This window comes from Leuresthes tenuis, unplaced genomic scaffold (assembly GCF_036924035.1).
Source record: "Leuresthes tenuis unplaced genomic scaffold, fLeuTen1.0.hap1 SCAF_3, whole genome shotgun sequence".
NCBI classification, from domain to species: Eukaryota; Metazoa; Chordata; class Actinopteri; order Atheriniformes; family Atherinopsidae; genus Leuresthes; species Leuresthes tenuis.
Window position 1 is genome coordinate 40,341,994 of NW_027325357.1, and position 22,411 is coordinate 40,364,404.

The following is a 22,411-nucleotide window of genomic DNA, read 5'->3' on the forward strand; positions in this document are numbered from 1 at the left end:
AATTAACTAACTTTCCCCTCTCGTTTCAGGTGTCTTGCCTTTCCTCCCGTGTCAAGCGTCTGATTGTCTTCCCTGATTCCCAGAGCGTTTCCACCTGTTCCCCTTGGTCCCTCATGTGTTCAAATAGTCTGCATCTCCCTGTGTCCTGTGCCAGTGTGTTGTCTCTTGAGCTTCACGACTCGCCTCTTGAAACATAGATTTCACAGCCATAGTTTCCTTGAGTCAAGCGACTCTCCTGCTGAGCGTATTGTTCATAAGTTTTCCATAGCCATAGTTCATTTATATAATCACAGTAAGTTTCACAGCCTTGTTTTGTTCCTTCGATTTTGGAGTGTTTTTGTTGTAACCTTTCATAGTCCTCTCCGTTAGCGGAGCTTTGCGTTCGTTAAAGTTAATGTTTCATAGTTCCTCCTCTAGTGGAGTGATTTTGAGTTTTGTTCTTGAAAGATCTTTGTGCTGCCGTTAGAGGTGTGCCTTCAAGTTAATTGTTTAAGTTTCATAGCGCCTCTGTTTTTTAAGAGCATCTTTTGTTTAAATCCGCCTCAGTAGGAGAGCGTGAGAGTTTATTTCGTTATCGTTCATAGCTTTTCTGTTTTCCACCTGAGTTGGAGAGATTTGTTTTATAACTTTCATAGCTGCACTAGTCCTCAGCCATATTTACTGAGGAGAGTGCTTAGGTGTTTCACAGCCTTTTCTTTTGCTCGGTCGGGAGATCCTCAACATGCCTTATTGTTTATATTTAATAAACATTTTTGAACTGACCCTGCATCTGTGTCCTGAGTCTGAGGCCCTTGACAGGAGTGTTGTTTACATGCAGGGATTTAGTCAAGATTTAACATGTTAATATCACTGCAAATCTAAGTTCTAGATCTGCCAACATTGCTTCTCTCTCTGCATGGTTTACCTTTTATTTATAATCTGAACACATTGTGTGAATGGATAACTTATCCTTTAGTTTCCAGCCCCACTATTTCCATATTCAATTATGTTACATAACTTTGTATGTATGTCCCTTAATCTCTTATCCACTCCTTAAAAACTTTGACTTATCAAACATTACCGCCAAACCCATAACATTAAGTAAGGCTAATTTCTTTATTTGATCCCTCCCTGACCAGCAATGATATGAAATTACTCAACCTACACTTACATGTAGACAGTGACAATACAAAGTTGTTGTTTTTTTTCTTTCTTTATCCTATCGATAAAGTCAATATGACTTTATCGATAGGATAGTGGAGAGAGACAGGAAACAGGGCAGAGAGAAGGGGAACGACATGCAGTAGGGGACTTGGATCGGACCGACAGTAAGGACTGTAGCCTCTGTATATGGGGCGCATGCTTAACCCACTACGCCACCGACCAACCAAATACAAGGAGTTTAAGAATGCCAAACTAGCCCACAGTGTCTTTGCAAATATATCAATTACATCTTATTAACAATCAGTGCACAAATACATGATCTAGAGTCAAAGATTTTGTCTTAGGATATCTAATTCAATTGATCCTCCACAGCATTTCATCTTACTGTATCAAATTGTAATACTCTTTTACGGAGAAGTTATACTGCTACAAGATGATGGTCATGTATAGCTTCAAAAGCATGGCACCAAATTTGACCAATCGAAACTTTCACAGTCACAGACAGTAATAATAAATAAAATGATAAAAAAAAAAATGTTAACACAGGAGATAAAAATTCTTAATAGTCACAAAACAATACCATATCACTTTTATTCTTGCAAGCAGCATTTTTTTTTTAAGAAACACTTAACATGTGAACGGTGGGCTGGGGCGGTGCTTTTCCCCTGTTGGGGGCAGGCCGCTGCGACTGGTGTGACTGCTTGGTTTGTTTTGTTTTTTTCTCTCTTTTCTTTATTTGTTAAGGTCCTCTGGGTTGGGGTGGGTGGGTTTGTGCCTTCTGGATGCACAGTATCTCCCTGAATATGGTCGCTGCAGGCCCTGGACCTGGTGGACATCAGGCCCTCCTGCCCTGTTGTGGGTCCCAGGTAACGGGGGTGCCTATTGCAGCCAGTCTCTGGCTGCCCTCTCTGGGGGAGCTTCTCCCCCCCAGTCTATAGCCCATACCCCTCTCCCTTCTGGCTCCTGCACACAGCACACACTCACACACGTAGGGTTTTGGGGGCGTGTGTGTTCTGTGGGGTGTAGTGGATGGGGCCACGTAGGTGGTCCACTTTGCTGCACTCAGCAGTTCCCCGCCCCCATTTTAATTAGACCTTAGACATCACTACTTATCAGACACACACACACTCATTAGATCTTATGGGTGGTAGCACTGAGTGGTATCTGGTGGGCGAGGCTGTTTGGGTATGTAGGCTGCCCAGAGGGCCGCGCTTTCAGTTCTACAAGGTTGGCTGCCCCTCAATTTTAATCGCTCACTATTAGAAAATATTGAAGAGCCAGAATGGTGAGGGGAGGGGTCTTCCCACACCCCTGTTGCCTGGTTGCTGCCGGGGCGGGAGGGGCCAGGAGGATGAGTTGTTCTGCTGGTTCGGGGTCTGTGGTGGCTGCTGGCCCCCTGGTATGCCCGCTGCGCCGCACCCCAGCGGAATTTAGGGAGGGGGGACATGTGCGGCTATATGTGATGTGCAAGTGTGTGTGGTGATGACTGAGCCTGGGTCTGGGACTTGCTGTCCTCCGGCCTGCTTGTGCTGTTCCCGAGGGGGGCGGGGCGTTACCTCTCCCTGCTGCTCGCGACTTGACCCACCTGTGGGCACGTCTTGACTCCCAGGGCACTTGGCCAGAGGCACTGGGGCATGTGCTGGCCCACTGTGGCTGTCTGGGGCGCCTGGCCCTCTCGGTTATTGGGTGGGGCCTCTGCCGGGGAGTTTGGGGGCGTTCGGGCTCCTAGGGCCTGGGTCCGGTGCACAGCCCATGTCTGTTAATTTAACAGGCTGGGGCCGGGCGGGGTGGGTAGGTCGTTTGCCCTGGTTCCCAGGGGGCCTCTTCCCTATGCTTATGGGGGTGTCCGGGGGCTTCCTCTGCAGTCTTCTGGGTGGATGCATGACTGCGGTGGGCTTCCTGGGTTCTGTGCTCCGTGGGGGCTGCTGGTGGCCTGGGTCTTGTGGCCCTCTCTGCCTGCTTCTGATTGCTGGGGGAGGGGCTGTGGATTGTGGCCCTGTACACTTATACACTCATAACTAAGCACGGTTATCATGTAGGACCTTTGACATGTGTATTGCATGTTTATGCGCACACACACAGACATTCTTTAGCCCAAAAGCATGCTCGCTAAGCAGTTGATGTGATATCCTGTGGTTTGAGGTCATCAATATCCACAGTTGTGTTGTATGTGATTGCCACTACTTGTGTTTGTTTTTGTTTGTGTGTTTGTTTTTTCTCTGCTTGTCTGCTTTCAGGTGCTCCTGGTGGCACTCAGGCTGGATTCCCCACAGAGGCTGTGGATTGTCTTCTGTTTTTTTTTTGACAGTTTTTACATTTTTGTTCTTTTTCTTCTTCTTTGCTCTTCCTCTTTCCCTGTCCCCCAGTCTGGTTCGGTACTATTACATGTTAAAGGTTGTAACAAAAATAAATAAATAAGCAGTTGATGGACATCAAGGGGAGCTTTACATTCATAAAGCTTTCCTTGGCAAAGCAAATCTGTTTGGCATAAAATGTATTCAGATTACAATTCTGCTGCCATAATGCACACACCCAGCTATAACCCACCAGAAGAAACTGCACAATTAAAGGGCCCTTCCACTAAATGAGCCCAGCCCAAGTCACATCCTTGGCAGCCGCCCTGCACATATCAACCTTCATCTGAGAGTGAGGATGATTATGATCACAGAGAGAGAGTCCCTACCTTACGTCCTGGTCAGTACGACTCAGGTTCCTACACAGGTTCGAGAGCTGTGCAAAGGCAAATTATTGATCGGAGAGGACAATGCTGTTATAGTTAAATTTCTGCCTGGTGGGAGTGGCAGGGGCCAACATTCACAGGAACACTTGGTCTTCACGGTGGGATTATTGCTGCTTGGTGGAGGAAATGGAAACTGCAAGGGCTATTGAACTGAAACAGCGTGTCTGCCAAGTGGGTGAGGCCCTTCATGTTTTGAGAGATGACATATATGCCAAAGTATCTATAGCTTACAGCAACAGAACAGAGACTGTACAGACACTGAACCCATCGGGGTTCCATCCATTTCCATCGGGGTATGAATTTTAATGAATTTGAATTTGTGTGAATTTCTAATTTGTGTGATTAGAAAGCACATAGTTATGTGTGGTATACTTAAGACGTGCGTGTGGGTGAATGTGGCATGTAGTGTTAGAAGCGCTTTGAGTGGTCAGTTAGACTAGAAAAGCGCTATACAAGTACAAGTCCATTTATCATTCAGGGAGAAATTGTCTAGTTATATAGTTACTCTAGATAGTATTTCCTTGGCTTCTAGTTCAACAGTGAGGAACCTTGGAGTTATTTTTGACCAGAATTTATCATTTGACGCACATATAAAACTGGTTTCTAGGACTGCCTTCTTTCACCTTCGTAATATTGCCAAAATCAGAAACATCCGGTCTCAGGGTGATGCAGAGAAACTAGTTCATGCATTTGTTACTTCAAGATTGGACTACTGTAATTCCTTATTATTGGGCTGTCCCACATATTCTCTGAAAAGCCTCCAGCTGATCCAAAATGCTGCAGCCAGAGTTCTGATGAGAAATAACAGGAGAGATCATGTTTCTCCAGTTTTAGCTTCTCTTCATTGGCTCCCTGTTAAATTAAGAATAGAATTTAAGATTCTTCTCCTCACATATAAAGCTCTTAATGACCAAGCTCCATCATATCTTAAAGATCTCATTGTAAGATATTTTCCTAACAGAGCACTTTGCTCCCAAACTGCAGGTTTACTTGTTGTTCCCAGAGTTTCTAAAAGTAGAATGGGAGGAAGAGCCTTCAGTTATCAGGCCCCTCTTTTGTGGAATAAGCTGCCAGTAAATGTCTGGGAAGCAGACACTCTTTCCACTTTTAAGATTAGGCTTACAACTTTACTTTTTTATAAAGCTTATAGTTAAACTGCTATAGGCTTAGACTGCTGGGGGACCTTTCCTCACTTTGCTCTATTTTTCCCCTGTTTAATTTCTCAATTGATTTTATGTACATGTGACATCATTGTGGTTATTAACTTGTGTTTCCCTGTTCCAACAGATATCCTTTGAATGGCGTTATGGTGTTCCCCCCCCCCTCTTCCCTCTTTTCTGTCTTCTCAAACCCCAGCTGGTCGAGGCGGATGGCCACCCTTCCTGAGTCTGGTTCTGCCAGAGGTTTCTTCCTGTTAAAAGGGAGTCGTTCCTTTCCGCAGTCCCTCAGGCTCAGGACAGGAGACTGGACTGAAGACAAGTTTCGGTGCAATCTGTTGGTTTCCTTTGCTAGGATATTATTTTTTGAATTGGCTCTATATGAATTAATTGGATTATGATTACAATGAATTGAATTCCAATTGGCTTGAATTGGACTATATTATTTAAATGCCTGGAGATGACAATTGTTGTAATTTGGCGCTATATAAATAAAATGGAATTGAATTGAATTGATTTGAATTGATATTCAACACATCTTCTTTCTGTTTGTCTTTATGGTTCATGTTTTTGGTTATATCATTTTAATGAATAGTATACATATATAAAATCAATCGGTTGTGTTGTATGTTTTGTTTACGTAAAGTCGGTCAAACCAAAAGAATTCACCAAGGTAGCAATTTGAGAGTGGTTAGTCATTTTTACATTTTTTTAACATACAAAAATCGAAAGATTCTGTCTTTTTCCTGTTTTGAAGGTGGTGCCCATGTATACAAGGTTAAATAAGGTTTATGTAGATAGTGAGAACTTCTTGTAAATCCTTATTATTTATCAAGTTACGCTACACCATGCCCACCTTGATTTGGGAAACCATTGTATAGTGCTGTTTGCAAAGCAAACCGAGGACACTGGGAGTGAGAGTTGCGCTGACTGTGTTGCTGGAAGCCCGAGAGTAGTATGTGGTACCAGTCAATACCCACTTTAGGAGACCGGTCAAAGGGGAGGTGTTACTAAGCCCCACCAAAGGCTTTGTTGAGAAACACAAGGTGCTGGTGGCCCGTACAGTGGTGGAAGCTCAGCCTGTTAAAGTTGTGCCCCTCCATATCTTCAATCCCAGGAACACAGCTGTAACCATCAAAAAGGGGGCCGTTGCTGGGGTCCTTATGCCTGTTAAAGTCCTGCCCTCAGCAAACCCAGCTAAACTTGCACAGACTGTCAGAAGTTCCCCCATGTCCCGCAGCACCTGCAGGAACTCTATGCCCAGAGTTCTACTGAACTTAATGCTGAGGAACAACATCAACTAGAACAGCAACTGTCCACCTATGGCAGTGTATTCTCCACAGGCCCCAATGATCTTGGCCACACCAGCCTCATGCAGCATAACATCATAATCCGACCAGGTGCTCCAGTCAAGCAGCCGCCACACAGGATGGCATGGGATAAACAACAGAGTGCTGACCAACAGATTTAACAGGGCCTGAAGGTGGGTCTGGCCTGCAGCAGCCACAGCTGGACATCGCCTATTGTTATGGTACGCAAAAACGGCGGAACATATCGCCTGCGCCTGAATTATAGGGCCCTGAATGACTGTACTATTAAGGACGCGTATCCACTACCGCGCATCCAAGACATATTCGAGACGCTCTCTATTGCCAAGAGGTTCAGTATGCTGGATGTTTCGTCTGGCTACTGGCAAGTCGGACTGACCCCCAGAGCATGTAAGGCAGCTGCTTTCCGCACCACAAATGGACTGTTCAAGTGGAATGTTATGCCCTTTGGACTGTGTAATGCTCCGGCAACATTACAGCGACTGATGGATTGTGTTTTGGCTGCCATGCATTGGGAGACTTGCCTGGTATTTCTGGACAACATCATTGTGCTGGGCAGGGATGTGCCAGATGTGTTAAACCGACTGGGCTTTGACAGGCTCCATCAAGCCAACCCGCTTGACCAGGGTGATATGATATTGGACACTGATGCAAGTGACATGTGCATCGGTGCCGTCCTCTACCAAATACAGCAGCAGGGCAGGGAAGTATTGCACTACAAGGCGGGAGCTGCTAGCTGTGGTGGAGTTCATGTCACACTTTCGGCAGTACCTCCTCTGGCAGCCCTTTGTTCTTTATATAGACCACAGCAGTCTTTGGTGGTTAACAAGGATGAAAAAGCCTGAACAACAGTTTGCTGGGTGGTTCGAGAAACTTGGCGAGTACCACTACGAGATCATCTACTGCCTGGGTCAGCTGCGCAGCAACGCGGACAGCCTCTCCAGGAGAACTTGCCACCAATCCTGTCTATGTAAGCTGCCAAGCCGCCTTCCCCATCCTGCAACCTTCAGTCATCAGGCCGTGCAGTGTGAGTTGGACTCTGATGTCAACCAGGTGGTGCAGAGTCCAGTGGGGGTAGAGAGACACTCTGATTCTGCAGCGGTGAGTCGAGTGGGGCTAGATGAAGCTCCACCTGCCAGCACTGACAGGCTAAGCTCCTCAGAGAAAATCTATCTGTCTAGGACTAATGAGACTGAAACTGAGCTGTTCTGTGGCTGGTTGTTAGTAGATCTGCATCAGGCCCAGTTAGCTGACCCACACATCGCCCCTATCAGAGCATGGATGGAGGCCCGTGGGAAGTGCCCTCCATGAGTAACAGTTTCACCACATAGCCCAGCCACAAAAACATATTGGAGTGGAAACAGCTCTACATCTGGGATGGAATATTGGTGAGGCAGTATTACTTCCTCGTAAGCACCAGGACGCTCTTCACCCACATGCACAAACAAATGGACTTGATATTGTGCATATTATATTGCTACAAGGAATCGTGGGCTCTTGGGGCCCGGCTCCAGCACACGGCCCTTGTCTGGGTGGCAGGGGCCTGGCAGGGGCGGTGGGCTGTAGCCCCTGGTTCCCAGAGGGCCTCTGCCCTATGGTTGTCCTGGGGCTTCCTCTCCAGACCCCTTGGTGGATGCATGGTTGTCCCTGTGGTGGGATTCCCGGGTTCTCCGCTCTGTCAGACTGTTGGTGGCCGTCTTGGGGCCCTCTCTGACTGCTTCTGATTGATGGGGGAGGCTGTGGACTATGGCCCTATACCGTTATACATGTGTATTGCATGTCCGTGCACACACACACACACACACACACACACATTCATTAGCCCAGTAGCATGCTCGCTACGCAGTTGATGTGTTGTCCTGTGCCTTTTTTTGATTGCTTGCTTGCTTGTCTTTTGATGAGCTGAGGATCAAACTTAGTCTTAATAGAACACATTTTTTCAAATACCTTCAGCTTCGAAATTTTATTTGATCAAATAAAACAATGTCCTCATTTGAACCCTAAACTGTTTTTGTTGGGCTTATACTTTGAAAAACTTTAACAAAAGTAAAAAGATCTTTATAGACCATGTCTTGCTTACTGCCAAAAAATGCATTGCACTATTGTGGAAATAGGCGCCTCTTGTCGCCTCTCGTACATTGGAAATGAATGGCAACTGGCCACTTTCGTCGCTCGCTTTGTGTTCGGTGTGAATCCAGGGTTAGGTGGATCCCAGCCATTCACTCTGAATGGGGAGGAGATTGTATGGAGCTCATACTTAGCGATTGAATCGTGTCATCATTAATGCTTTTGTTCATGTCCCAGTGAGTGCCTGTTCTTCAGTCTGAGATGGGTGATGCAGACCAATGTGCAGTTTATAAGTTTATAAGTGTAAAAACGATGTTGTCCTTGACCGTCGGACCATTTCCCGCTGACACAGGGACATAGTACATACACTACGTGTGCTGGCAGCGATAAACCAACCAGAGAACATTATGCAATATGTACGCCTTATGTATGGGTTAAGTACAGAAATGGATCCCATAAGTGAGGGTGCGCTTTATAATCAGGTAAGCCTTATAGTGTGCAAAATACATTATATACGGAAATCGAAAAGACGTGTTTGAGAATATTTGGATGCCTTTCATTTAGTACATTTTAATCATTTAAACAAACCACCTGAAGAAGAAGAATGAAGGGTGTAAACCATGCAATTTGCATGCATGAGGGTTTTTAAACTGTACATAATGTCTTCATGATGTAAGGATTATCTAGTTTAAATAGAGGTGCAATGTTTTGTTTGAGGTTGTTATGACTGACTTTATGTGTGTGATTATATATTTCACTTGCAAAAATCCTAATAAAATATTGTGGGAAAAATAAAAAAATACATTTTGTCAGCAGGCCTGTGATGGAGAAAGGCCACTTTGATGTATAAAAAGAGTGGAACCACTAACTTAATATAAATTAAAGTGTTGGTGAACTTGATTTATTTTGACATAACAAAATGCTTTGTAAATTACCAAAAGGTGTTTTAAAAGAATTATTTACTGTATGTATTACTGTATTATATTTAAGTGCACAACACAAGAAAACACCAACGCTTATTTTGTTCAATCTTGTCAGCATTCAAATTTGCTGAGCACTGAGTGTATGTAAGATAGTTTTCTGAATCAGAAATGCTACAATCTTTAAAAAAATCAAAGTCAATCAATTAAAAAAAAGTGCGTAAGTAGAACTGTTGATGAATGAGGCCCATTCTTATTGACCTATTTTCAAGATTACAAGAGACATATTTTTCTGCTTGATTGTTGATATTACCTTACAGTATACATTCAACAGTGAAATAAAAACATCCACAGAGAAATATATGCGTTCTGGTAAGAGCTGAGCCTAGTACATCACTAAGTTAAAATCAAGAATAAAAGCAAAGCTACGATGGCCCAGTAGGATCAACGCAATACAAAAGAGGCAACACAAATGTAAAACTAACAACACAAATACAAAAGCTGCAACACCACACAAAAGACACAGTGGAAGTTACGTTACAACAGAAGTGAGCAGCGTTTGGGTCCTAGCTGACGGACAGACAAAGTGGAGAGGTGTCCAGGAAGTTTGAGAAGTAAGTGAAACACTGATGCAAGATAATGTTTATTAATGTTGTCTATTATCCCTTACATAAATACAACAAAGTGACCTACATTGTTCATGTACATAGAGCACACACAGACATTAATAACTTTGTAACTGTGTTGTGGAGTTTTGCATTTGTGTTGCAGATTTTTTTTTGTTGTGTTGCGGCTTTTGTATTGTATTTACCCTTCTGGGCCACCGTACAAAGCCCTTTGAAAAATCTTGTACTTTTAAGCTTATTTATTCACATTTTTTTCTTAAAAGTCAACCCTATAGAAGCATGTCATCAAAGAGACAATCAATTCACTTTGTTGATCTCACCTCTGGAAGGTTGGCACAGTTGGATTTGACTTCGTATTCGATGTAGGCTGCTTCTACTCCTACCTCTCTCCCCATCTGTGTATAGCACAGGTCTCTAGTGGAGTTAATCCTCTGGTCCACATCTTCAAGTTTAAATACACAAAGAGCAGAGTCTTCACTAGGCCTAGTTGAGGAAGCCAAATGTGTGGAGAAGACCCCAAAAAGAATCTCTGAACCTTGACTCTTGACACCATCCTTAGAAAGCCCAAGTTGGACAGCTTGCAGAAGGTTATATATTTTACCTGCCCTGGAATGACAAATCAAAGGTACTTCCACATAGGAGTAATAGGCCTGGTCATCCAAACATACACGTGAGATGTAAGTTCGGTATTCCCGCGACTGTGACTTCAGGTCCCGCCTATAGAAGAGGAAGTACACATGGTGGCGGTGGACAAATGAGGCTACAAAATGGTGGTCATATTCTGAAAGACGGCCAGCAACTGCCAACTTGGCAGTATCTTCATAGGAAAAGATGGGCTCCTGGACAAGGTTTCGTGTGGAAATAGGTGGATGGCTGCTGGTGAAACCCCGTCCCACAAACAATACTGGCTGCCTGTCTGGATGAGAGCGAACCACAAGCCCAATGGTACTAACGTTTGGGTGGTTAGCTGCAACGTATTGAGTATCCACTGGCCTTTCTGTGGAAAAAAGTACTGTATCCACTGAATCCAGACTACGCTTCTGGCAAATTCCTTGGTTAACGGTGCCGCAGGTAATAAGTTCCATAGAAAAAGGATCAACAATCAGAAGCTTGTTGTGGTTGCTGGTTTCCCTTGCCTGAGGGCAGTTGCTCTCCGTTACAGGGGGCAAGCACTCTCTGCTGTCAATAACAGGTCCAGTCTTATCCTGGAACTTGGGTTGGAGGAACTGATCTAACTGGAACAAATGATCTTGTGCTCCAACATAGACCCAGCCGACACTGGGATCAGGATGCAGAGCAAGATGCTCAAATATTGTGTTGTTCCGTATAAAGGTAGGATAAGGATTAGAGGGGGATAAGTTTGATCCTTGATCAACACTGCTACATGATGCAATACAGGTCCAATCAGCTGCTAAAAGCAGGACAGACAGCAGTGTTTGGACCATTAACACTGAAAGATGACACACCATCCCTGGAAGCATGGCAGAAGAGCTGAGGAAAGAAAACAATTCAAAATTTAAAAGAGGATGTCTACATTCACAGCAAAAGGTTTGTCAAAGGTTGATCCTCTAGAATACTAGTACAAACGCCGATGGCCAAGGAACATCATTCATAAAAACATGGAATCATCTAAAAATGGGGCAATATGTGAGAACCTAACCTTTTACTCAGTTAATCTGTATGAGAATTGTTGACATTACTATCGCAACCAATTATCTAACACTGGGGTCACTCCCCTACATGCTCTGTTATTTGAGTAAGTGTTTGATTGGGCAATCACCTCATAATGCAACTTGGCTGAGAGGCATGGAAGAATACATGTTAGTCTCCAAACAAAAAAAAGATAATTCTATACCTGTATCATTGAGAAGGAGATAGCAGAGACTGACTACACCATTTGTCTGGAAGTCTCATTAACATCAGCTTACCCTTTCTATATCAAGATTATTTCTGATTTGGCTACTAGTGTAAACAAGGACATTATAAGGCTGACACCAGCCCCCAGGATGAGAAAGAGAATGTCGCTGGAAAGAGGGATGTCTAGGTTTCCCTCCTGGACCTGTTACATCCCCAACCCAACCTCGGATAAACGGAAAATAATGGATGGATGGATAAATGAGAAAAGGAGTCCAAGTTTATATCAATTTCAAGGATTCCTGGAGGCCCTCTTGAAGAACTACTCGCCATTTCATCTGCGGTCCTAAAAAATGGCATTAGCTAGTGCTTTTGACCCATACCGCATATGGGTATAAATTTGTTCATTAGACAGATTTGTCTAATGAACAAATTCATATGCCAAATTCGTTTATGTCAAAGTTTGTTTATGCCCAATTTAAATCATAAACAAACATGAGTGGATAAATAAATGAGTAATCTCTATTTTTTGTGATTATTACCAAACACAGTTTAATGATAACATTCAATCATTGAAGCAGCAACGCAATGTCTCCTTGATTATAGTAAACTATCGGGCAAACTGGCTTCTCACCATTTGTTTCCAGTGGGGCTTTAGAGAGTATGTCACCTCTTGACCTCTCAGCACCTCAGGTTTATAAACGCATCTTCCTGAATAAAACCTGCAGTACAAAACAAAGAGAAGATGAATCAGTGTTCTAAATCAATATTCATGGACAGCCTTTATGATTTACAATCAAATAGACAGACAGACATATGACAGACATGACAATGGCTCATAAGTCTATGAGTTTGCAACAAAGACTGACCTCAAGCATATATTTCTACATCAATGCAGTAATTTCTTACATAAAAAATAAGGTGTTTAAATGTTTTTTTTAAAAATAAATATTTTCCAATTGCCAGTAGTAGTGTGTTTATCCTAAGAGTGACTACTTCTTCATCCATGGGGACAAGCGTGTAATCTAGGGACAACATGATGGGACATCATGACATTGTATCATCTGAACAATCAATCTGATCTCTGGTAAACATTTTTTTTCTCAAGAAAATGTGAGCAGTGCCCACTCTTGCAGTGCTAAGCATAGCACCCTCAGTGAAAATTAGAGTGTGTCTTGATTTCGTGTTGCCTTGAATGATAATAATAGGAGCCTGTGCCGATTATTCTTTATTCGATGCAGAACAGAATGCACATAAAACACTTTCCCTCCACATTCAAAAGCCAAATGTTTGAAGGATTTTTTTTTTACTACTGGGAAAGGAGAGGTTCATTACCATTGAAATCACTGTCAGATCTATGCCAAAGTATGTCCATTTTGGCACAGGCCAATTCAAGCAGGGTCAATTTAAGAGGGACTTTTAGAGCCCCAAACTCTCTCCCATTAAACAATCCTCCCACACTGGGAGGACACAATGGGAAAAATCTATTGGTTTCAGATAGGAGTGTTGGCATTTCTGCAATTGTTGTAAACAGAAAATTTAAATTGTTAGACGAATTATTTGTATTACTTTATTCTATTACTCAATGGCCTTGATATTAGAGGTCCTACCCAAAAAGCATTGCCTTGGAGATAAGTAGCTTGTAAGAAATAAAGATTCATGTTAACCCAAAAAAGTTGTTCAGTTATGGTGGTTAAATTACCCTAAATTCTTCTTCATTAAAAATAGGGTATATCCTGCACATTATATAAAAGTACTTCATATGTACATCTATTCCTCCTTAGCGCCCATCTTTGCTTGTATACAGATATTTAATCAATGCAGATGGATTTGATTACAATTCAACATGTATTGCCCAAGGGACTACACGTAGGTTGAATCCTGCGTAGGTGAAAGTTTACTTGCTCATAAAGACCCCCGATGAAGAAAAAGATGTTTGGAACACGTTTTTCCCTTGCTCGGATGTGGGTCACTGGGGCCACCCCCTGGAGCCAGGCCCAGTGGTGGAGCACGGCAGCGAGCAACTCGTGGCCGGGCCTATACCCATGGGGCCCAGTCGGGCACAGCCTGAAAAGAACACGTGGGTTCCCCTTCCAACAGGCTCACCACACCTGGGAGGGGCCAAGGGGGTCGAGTGCAGTGTGAACTGGGCAGCAGCTCACACTGTGTAAAGCACAAGGACAAACACATAGACTGTTACACATATTTCTGAGACTACCCCCAAGTTGAGGCAAAACATTCTAACATGTAGATATGCGTTTATGAAACCCAAGTGCCGAGAGATTGTAGGACCATGTTTTTGCCTCTTAAAATTCCATCACTAGCACGGAGCGAAGATTATGTCTTTCAAGTTGAAGCAGATCTGCTGTAAACTTATGTATAAGAGATAGAGAAAGTCTGAAAAGACACTATTCATCCCACTCAGCAGGCAGCCCCCCCGTGCACACACAAATACACACACCTCTTTCCCTGCCACACTAAGAGAGTTACAAAGCTTGATTTGTTGTTTCCAATATCCTGTATTAGGGTTAGATGGTTGATTTTTCATCAACTATATACTGATACAGTATCAGTATGTATTCTTCAAAATTGCCCATTTTGCTAATAACTTATTGCGTTGCACTCATAAAGAATCTTACATCTCTGTTAGTATTGTTATGTTTTAAGTTCCTGGTTTAGTCATTAGTTTTGCCGTATTTTCCTTAGTTTCTCTTGCCCTGCCATTAGGTTCACTCACCTCACCTGTGCTTTTCTCCTCAGCTGCACTCCATCACTAATCACTCTCAATATCTAGTTTCCAGGTTCCCCCATGCACACTGCCAGAGCCTCACCGTCATCAATACTCATGTCATGTCAGATTTGGTCATATCAGGTTTATCCTTGTCCTACTCATAGTCAAGTTTTACTTTTTTTTTTTTTTTTTTTAAAACATCTGCATCCGGGTCCTACCTTCATCACACCAAGCTCTCTAAAGCAACCAACCCTTCCTGACAGAATCTAATTTCAAACTTTTTTTAATAAAACATTCAAGTTACAGTTTATTGTCCATATGCAGATTCTTATACTATAGAATTTAAATGTCATCTTATATTGCTTTCAGGTGGTGATTGGTGGTATGTATGTCACATGTACGTCACTGAATAAAAAATTGACATTGTGCATGTTTCCATTAACTGGTTTAGGCAGATAAACTTATCCTAGTAATGATACAAGTTGGTGGTACAATGGGTTAAATTAAACACGGCTTTCATACATATGGGCAATAACTGCTTACCAGAAACAAAATCTAAATGAAGAATTCATAAATACATAAATTCATAAGCAAATGAGGAAAAATTGAGAAAGGTTATCAGGGATTTGGATCCAATTAGGTATGTAGACTTTTTCAAGTCAACAATTACTAAAAGTGTTCATTCTCTTTAAACAGAAACAGGTGATCATTCATGAAACATGAATGTCAAGAATTCATCATGGTGTCAAGAATAATTAAAGCTGCAAGCAGCGTTGATCAGGCCAAAGTACGTGTGCACATCGGGGTAGGTGTTGGACGCCGGCCGACGCGCATCGCACAGCACAGCATTCCGCCAAGTGTGGAGCAGGCTGTGAGAATTCCATGTATATGAAGACATCATCAGCAGGGTTTTTAAAAAATTCGTAAGGGGCGCCACTGAGACATTTAGCTCCGGCCATACACTATTCTTCACATACGTACGAGGTGGTCAGCGTGGACGTGTGTGCCAAGATTCATGACCTTGCGATGATGGTATGGCTTTCAACCCACAAACGCCATCACACGATCTTAGGCGCATGGCCAAGGACACACCCTTTAGACTTTGGAAAATTTGATCACAAATTTTAATCCCCCATGGCTGAAGAGTAACCTGACCAAGCATTACATCTGTAGGAGGAGTTCAATCATATGTGGAAACAGGCAAAACGGCACCAATTTGCATGTTCAACTCAAAATGGCTGACTTCCTGTGGACCTGGCGCCATGACGCCAAGATAATTTTTTGTCTCGAAGGCGTGTACCGAATTTCCCCAGCCTTCGCAAAACTAAGCCCAAAGGGCGGGGTATTTAGAACATTTGGAGGGGTCGCTACAGAGCTATTTTGCTCCGGCCACACACGATATTCTTTACATACGTATGAGGTCTCAGCGTGGACATGTGTGCCAAGTTCAATGACCTTGAGATGATGATATTGCTATTAACCCACAAACGACATAACACGATCTTCGCCTCCCCCACGGACACACCCTTCAGACTTCGGAAAAGGTTCTCCTAACTTTTAATCCCCCATGGCTTAAGAGTAACCTGACCAAGTTTGAAGCCGGTAGTTTTAACCCCTGCGCACGTCGGGGTAGGCGTTGGACTCCATCCGATGCGCTATAAGATTCAGGCACTATAAGCACATGTAATTTCTGGCATATGTATGAATTCTCGGTGGAGCCCAAGTGCAGCCTATGAAGTTTGGCAAAAATTGGACAATGTATTCAAAAGTTATTAGTGACTTTGTGTTTTGTGGTGAGCAGTAGCAAGTCCTCAAAGTTTGAGGGTCTGCCATGGCCACACCCTTCAGACTTTGGAACAGATTCTCCTAACTTTTAATCCCCCATGGCAGAAGAGTAATCTGACCAAGGTTGAAGCCAGTAGCATTAAATCTGTAGGAGGAGTTCGATCAGATGCGAAGCATGGAAAAAGGCAAAACGGTTATAATTTGCATGTTCAATTCAAATTGGCCGACTTCCTACGCCTGATGTCAGAGGCTTTTTTGCGCCTGGGCATAACAAAAGCGTGTTCCAAATTTCGCCAGCCTACGCAAAACTAAGCCCAGTGGCAGGGGTATTTAGAAAATTTGTAATGGCGCTACAGAACCATTTTCCTCCAGCCACACACAATATTCTTTACATACGTAAGAGGTTGTCAGCGTGGATATGTGTGCCAAGTTTCATGACCTTGCGATGATGATATCGCTTTTAACCCACAAACGCCATAACACGATTTTTGCTGGCCCGCCACGACCACACCCTTCAGACTTCTTGACTTTGAAATCAGTCTCATCCCCACTGCACTGCTCCCATCGATCACCCCAGCACACTGGGGCAAACCCCACCTCTGCCTGAAGCCTCACAGCACCTCCTGGAGATCGTCTCCCTGGGGTAGTTTAATATAGTCAGGCATGAGGACCTGGTGCACAGCTTTGCAGAAGTCATGCACAATAGCGCAAACGGAGGACTTTGCAATGCCAAATATGTTGGCCAAGGTGCAGTAACCCCCCCTCCCCGTTGCTACCCAATATAGCCCCACTCCCACTTGCTTTCTCAAGGAGATGGATCTCCTGAACGACGTGTCTCCTCTTGAAAGTCTCAGGGAGAGGTGCTGACAAATGTGATGAAAGTTATTCCTAAAGTTCTGGAAGAATTCCTGCTCTGGGTAATGTTATGGAAGTTTTCAATCGCTTCCTTCCTAATACCTGATGAGCAATGAAATAGAGAAACTTACTTTTTCTGCCGGCCGGCTAAGTTTTTATTCTTCGTTGCAAGGAAAAAGATCAGTCCACACCATTCAGCGGCAATGGTATGAAAAGATACAAACAAAAGAAATACAGAGCATTTATACCTGTTAAAACAATTATCTTGTCTGAGTGTTAATTAAGAAGTAAATGATTTAAAACAATTAGCGTGTCTGGGTGATACAAATGGTTAATGTGGATTGGAGGGTCTGTCAGTCCTGAGACATAAAACTTACCATCACAGTAACCAGTCACATCCCGATCCCACCACTCCTGGCTCCGACGCCGCATCCAAATACTTCTCTGTGCAGATGATGCGATTATTGCTCCGCATAGAGCCATCAATAGTCCTTTTGCAGTTCCTATAACCTATAACCGTTTTTTCACATTCGGACATACAGAAACTAGGGACCACAGCCCTCAGTTCCTATAACTGTAGGATTGTTTTAGCTCCTTCTCCTTCCATTTTATTTCCTTCTCCGAGGCAGGGTCTTTTGTGGGTTCCATAGGAACGCATATGACATAGGTGTTTGCTGGTTGGTAGCTACGCCCCTTGTCTGAAATGTTTACTCATACGACACGGACACAACAGGCGCATGTTTAATAAGTTAAACTTAGATGTTGTCTCCTTTGTCTGCAGCGCTCTGCTCTCCTTCTTTCCTTCATGAAACTAAGGAGTATTGCCTGCCACTCGATTTTTTTGTCTTTACATTTATATTGTACTTTTTTTTCAGCGTGAGAAATACCTTGTGTGGCTGTGAGCGTGAGAACTTGTTGAAATGCACGTGCCTCGTGAGATTTGAGAGACCTGATTTTTAACATTAAGCCATACAGTCCTGCAGTGCCCATTGCCGTTGCCACGGTCGCTTCAGTAAATACCATTGTGGCGTGGTCTATGGGCATGATGTCATCAATGATCAACTGTGCATGCCGGTCACTTTAGGAACGTGAACTGTTCACACAGCAATATGTAGACAGGCCACATTTAAAGAGGTAATGTGAACAGCCAAACAAAACATTGGATTTCAGCAGTAAATCGGAATTGTGCATTAAGACCTGCAGTGTGAACGTAGCCTGAGTTCACTCTTTGTTTTTTGTGGAGGATGATAAGGCAGCCATTAATTACAGCATCTACCCATAATACCCCATTCAACCCCAACTCATTTGCTGACAAGGGGGAGGAAAGGGGAAGGAGTTTTTTTGTTAGCAAAATTACTCGAAGCACAAATACAAGCCTATGATGAGATGTAAGAAAAAAAGGAAAAAAAAAGTTTACACACACAGAAATAGCTAAACTTGGAGAGGCCTTGAATGAACACTGGCATGTGCAATCAGACATAGCTTTTACAGTAAACAGGATACTTTGGTAGCTGTGACAGCCAATGGTGTTCAGTACACAAACACTGGCAGTTAACACCCTCCTCCTGTGGCTTCTCCACACTACTACAGTTACAGTGGTGATATATTAGCTGTGTAAGCCATTAGTACTACATAACATTTCACATGAGGGACAACAGGTTCTCCAAAAAGAGAGAGGATTCTCTCAGAGCATATCAGTGGCAAAATGCACTTTCTAGGTACACCTTGGGGGTTACTTTAAACTATTGCTTTTTTTGTGCAATTCATTAAAAGGAATAATTCTTTAGACTGCTATAAAAAAATTTAAAAATCACCTATTTTCGCATCTGTCAGTGTGACTAAAATATGTGCTTATATTTATCATTACTGACATGTCATTGGGACTGTTAATACAAATTGAAAAAAAATAGATGGAAAAAGTGTCTTTTAGCATTTATTGTTTATAACCACAATAGATTGCCTGATACTAGACTTCATACAAAAACTAAATTAGATCAACTTATATGAACTTTGGTATAATCATGATTACATCCCTCATTTGTGATGAGCTGGTTATGGCACAAACGCGATGCACAACGGCGCATTCTCCATAGCATTGTTTGTTTTTTTATGACAACAACAGTAATATCGTCCCCTTCGACTTCTGGTTGACGATCGCGGGAAAAAATCTCGAGCATACGCAGAACGCTCGGATCGAGTTATCTCGGGGTCTTAATTCGATTGCAAGTAACCTGATCCGATTCTATTTCTTGTCGGATTAAGCTTGTTACATGAGCTGAATAACTCAATCTTATCGTAATTTAGCCATTAATCCGATCCAATTGCCCGCATGTAACCGCACTGACTGGGAACAGGACTGTAGCCTGATTAATGCAACTCTAACATAAATTCTAGCATGAATAGAACAATGTGTGTGTCCTGAACATTCAGGCTTGCCCAGCAGGCATCTATGACTTTGACTTCATTAAGATGTGCCCACAATTGAATTATCATTCCAGGTACCAGATGGGCTCGGCTGCCAGACTCGGGGTCCTTCGTCTGCTGATGACATCACACAATATGATTGGCTGTACGCTTGAATGAGAGTACATTGTGAATGGCTGTACGTCACACAATATGATTTGCTGTAAGCATTAATGGAAGTACATCACAACTTGTTATGATTGGCTGTAAGCTTGATTGGGAGTACAACTTGTAGTCAGTCTAGACCAGTGTTTCTCAATTCCAATCCTCATGACCCGGGGCCAGGCCAATGCAGAGCTCGTCATCAAGCTCTGCAGTGGCCTGATAAGGAGCCATTCATTTGAATCAGGTGTGGTGGAGGAGGGAAACATCGAAAACATGCAGGGCAGTGGGTCACAACGACCGGAATTGAGAAACACTAGTGTAACTGCTTCTCTGGTCCTCTCTGAATGCTATGTGTGTAAAATACAACAGTGCACAAAGAGCTAGATTGTGATTCATGCAGCTAATACAACTTTTCCAGACACAAATGTTTTATGAAGGCAACACGCCTAACATAACATACAGAGGCTGTGAAACACATTCACAAGCACTGCTGGAGTTCTTTTAGCCAGGCTGCATGGGAATCTAGAGTGAAGTAAAAATTAAATTGGCCCCTAAAACATTTTTTCTAAAACAAGGAGATTATCATCCAATCAAAATTGAAAAGCCAAAGTGCTTCCAGTCACCCAACGGTTTTAACTAAGAACTAACCGAGAGCCTATGGCATTCTTTCAGCTGTGAGTAAAATACTACAATACACAGGTTGATAACCAAGAAAAATAAGGAATCTAGCACTAACATAGTTGCATTTGAATGAAAGTTTATTTAAACAACAATTCTGTAACAATCTGTTTGGCAAAATATAATCACTCTTGCAAGTCATGTTCTCTATACATTAAAACATAAAATCAGTTTCCCAAAAAGAATAAAGATGATAAAACTTAGGATTTATGAGATCTGTGTGCTTCTTTAATAGCAGGGCACCAAATTTGTACTTTCTGTATATTCTGTATTTATTTAAAAATATAACAACCTACTTGTTGTCACTCAGTATTTTAAAAATGTTCTAGCTTACTCTGCTTGTACTGAACAAGTCTCCCAACCATCCACAGAGAAACTGTGATCTAAGCACATTCCTGTTGACCTCCCTAGTCAGCCATTCCTCCTCATCTTAGAATTATGAAAATACAAACTCCAATGAAAAACACAACATCATATTACACCATGTGATTATCATTTCAACAAAAACTATTCCAAAATGCAGAAGGAGTGTCTATCCATCTGTACTTTTTCCATAGGAATTAAGAAGGCAACCAGGGACGTTGCTAGGCACCCAGCACCACCACCAACACTGCCTGACTGTATATAGAAAATGAGCCTGTACTGGATGTATAAGAACATTTGGACACTGGATAGTGTAGTGGTAAGATTGCCACCTTTCATGTGGGTTCAAATCACCTGCATAAAAGGTACTGCTTCCAGTAGGGGTCCTCAGGCAAGACCCCCTTACCCTATACACTTACCAGTGTAAGTCGCTTTGGATAAAAGTGTCTTCCAAATGCATAAACATAACAAACAAACATAACAACATTTATTCAAATTTGCATGAACCTCAACAGGTTTCACAGCTATCTAAGCAAATAAAAACACTTTTGAGTTCGGCCATTTAGCTTTTCCTCCTTCTGTAGCACATCAAACATAATCAAGTAAGCCTTTTACAAGAGGCAATATTACTAAAATGCACAGTACTATGCGCACTATTAAAATTTTCAACAGATACAAAATAATGAAAAATACTTCAGTCCAAGTACTGAACATTTTTTAATCTTATTGTAGCACAGTCAATAAATACTTCTATAAGAGGAAATATTGCAAAATAAAAAGTCAGAATCTTAAATGAAGAGTAACTGATATGTTCTGATAAGTTAATCCCCTGATTGAGTAGCCTTTTAGATCTCTCACAGCTACAACAGAGAAAACAAATCTCTTACCTCCCTCCTCTTCATTCTCAGTTCTCCTTGTTGCTTCTCTGTCCCTGACTCACCTCTGTAAGAATTTCCTTATGTCCATGACCACGATGATGGAAATCCATCAATGTGTAGTGGTTCATATAGCCTACTACGCTTCGATTGACAAAATTGTGTGGGCCACTATCCGCTCATAAATACGACGTGTGGGCTGCAGTATCTTGCCTTCCAACTCTGATTTCCCGCACTACATGCACAGACGCACTCAATGCCTGTGAATACAACTAACTTCACTCTTTGGTAGACCTATGCAGCATTGGCTAAAGTAGGTTACGTGGTTGAATTAGGGAAAAGCGTGCCTATGTTATTATTCCTTGGCACATCAGTCGTAGCGTAGTCTGAAGGAAATGGGTATTTTTACAGGGGCATGTGCCCCGGTAAAAAGTGTCTGGTGACGTGACTGTACACAACACAACCAATCAGTGTCACTAACAGCTATGTTAACAGCGCTCTATGTGTACATGCTGCTATTTTGCAGGTTAGCGTATAGCTAACACTACGGCAATGTTAAGACAGGCAAATGCTGCTAGTGCTAACCCCTTATTATGGCGAAACAAAGAGGCAGTGGCACACCCACTCACCAAGCCAAAGTTAAAAAGTAGTATGTAAAAAGTAGTATCACCCTGGGATACACAGCTGACGAAAAACAAGATCCAGCAAACAGCATGCACTG

At 42.7% G+C, this 22,411-nt stretch overlaps 1 protein-coding gene across 2 annotated transcripts in view; it reads right to left on the reverse strand.

Annotated features, from left to right (window-relative positions):
* plxnb1b (plexin b1b) overlaps positions 1–22,411 on the reverse strand; it is a 161,873-nt gene that overhangs the window by 96,354 nt on the left and 43,108 nt on the right. For both annotated transcript variants that reach the window (XR_011915228.1, XM_072383024.1), the window contains exons 2-3: positions 12,470–12,557; positions 10,302–11,472 (exon numbers count right to left, since the gene is read on the reverse strand). Coding sequence is in view for 1 of the 2 variants with exons in the window: in XM_072383024.1 (XP_072239125.1) it covers positions 10,302–11,462 (1,161 nt within the window). In the remaining variant the exon portion in view is untranslated. The remainder of the gene's footprint in view (positions 1–10,301; positions 11,473–12,469; positions 12,558–22,411) is intronic.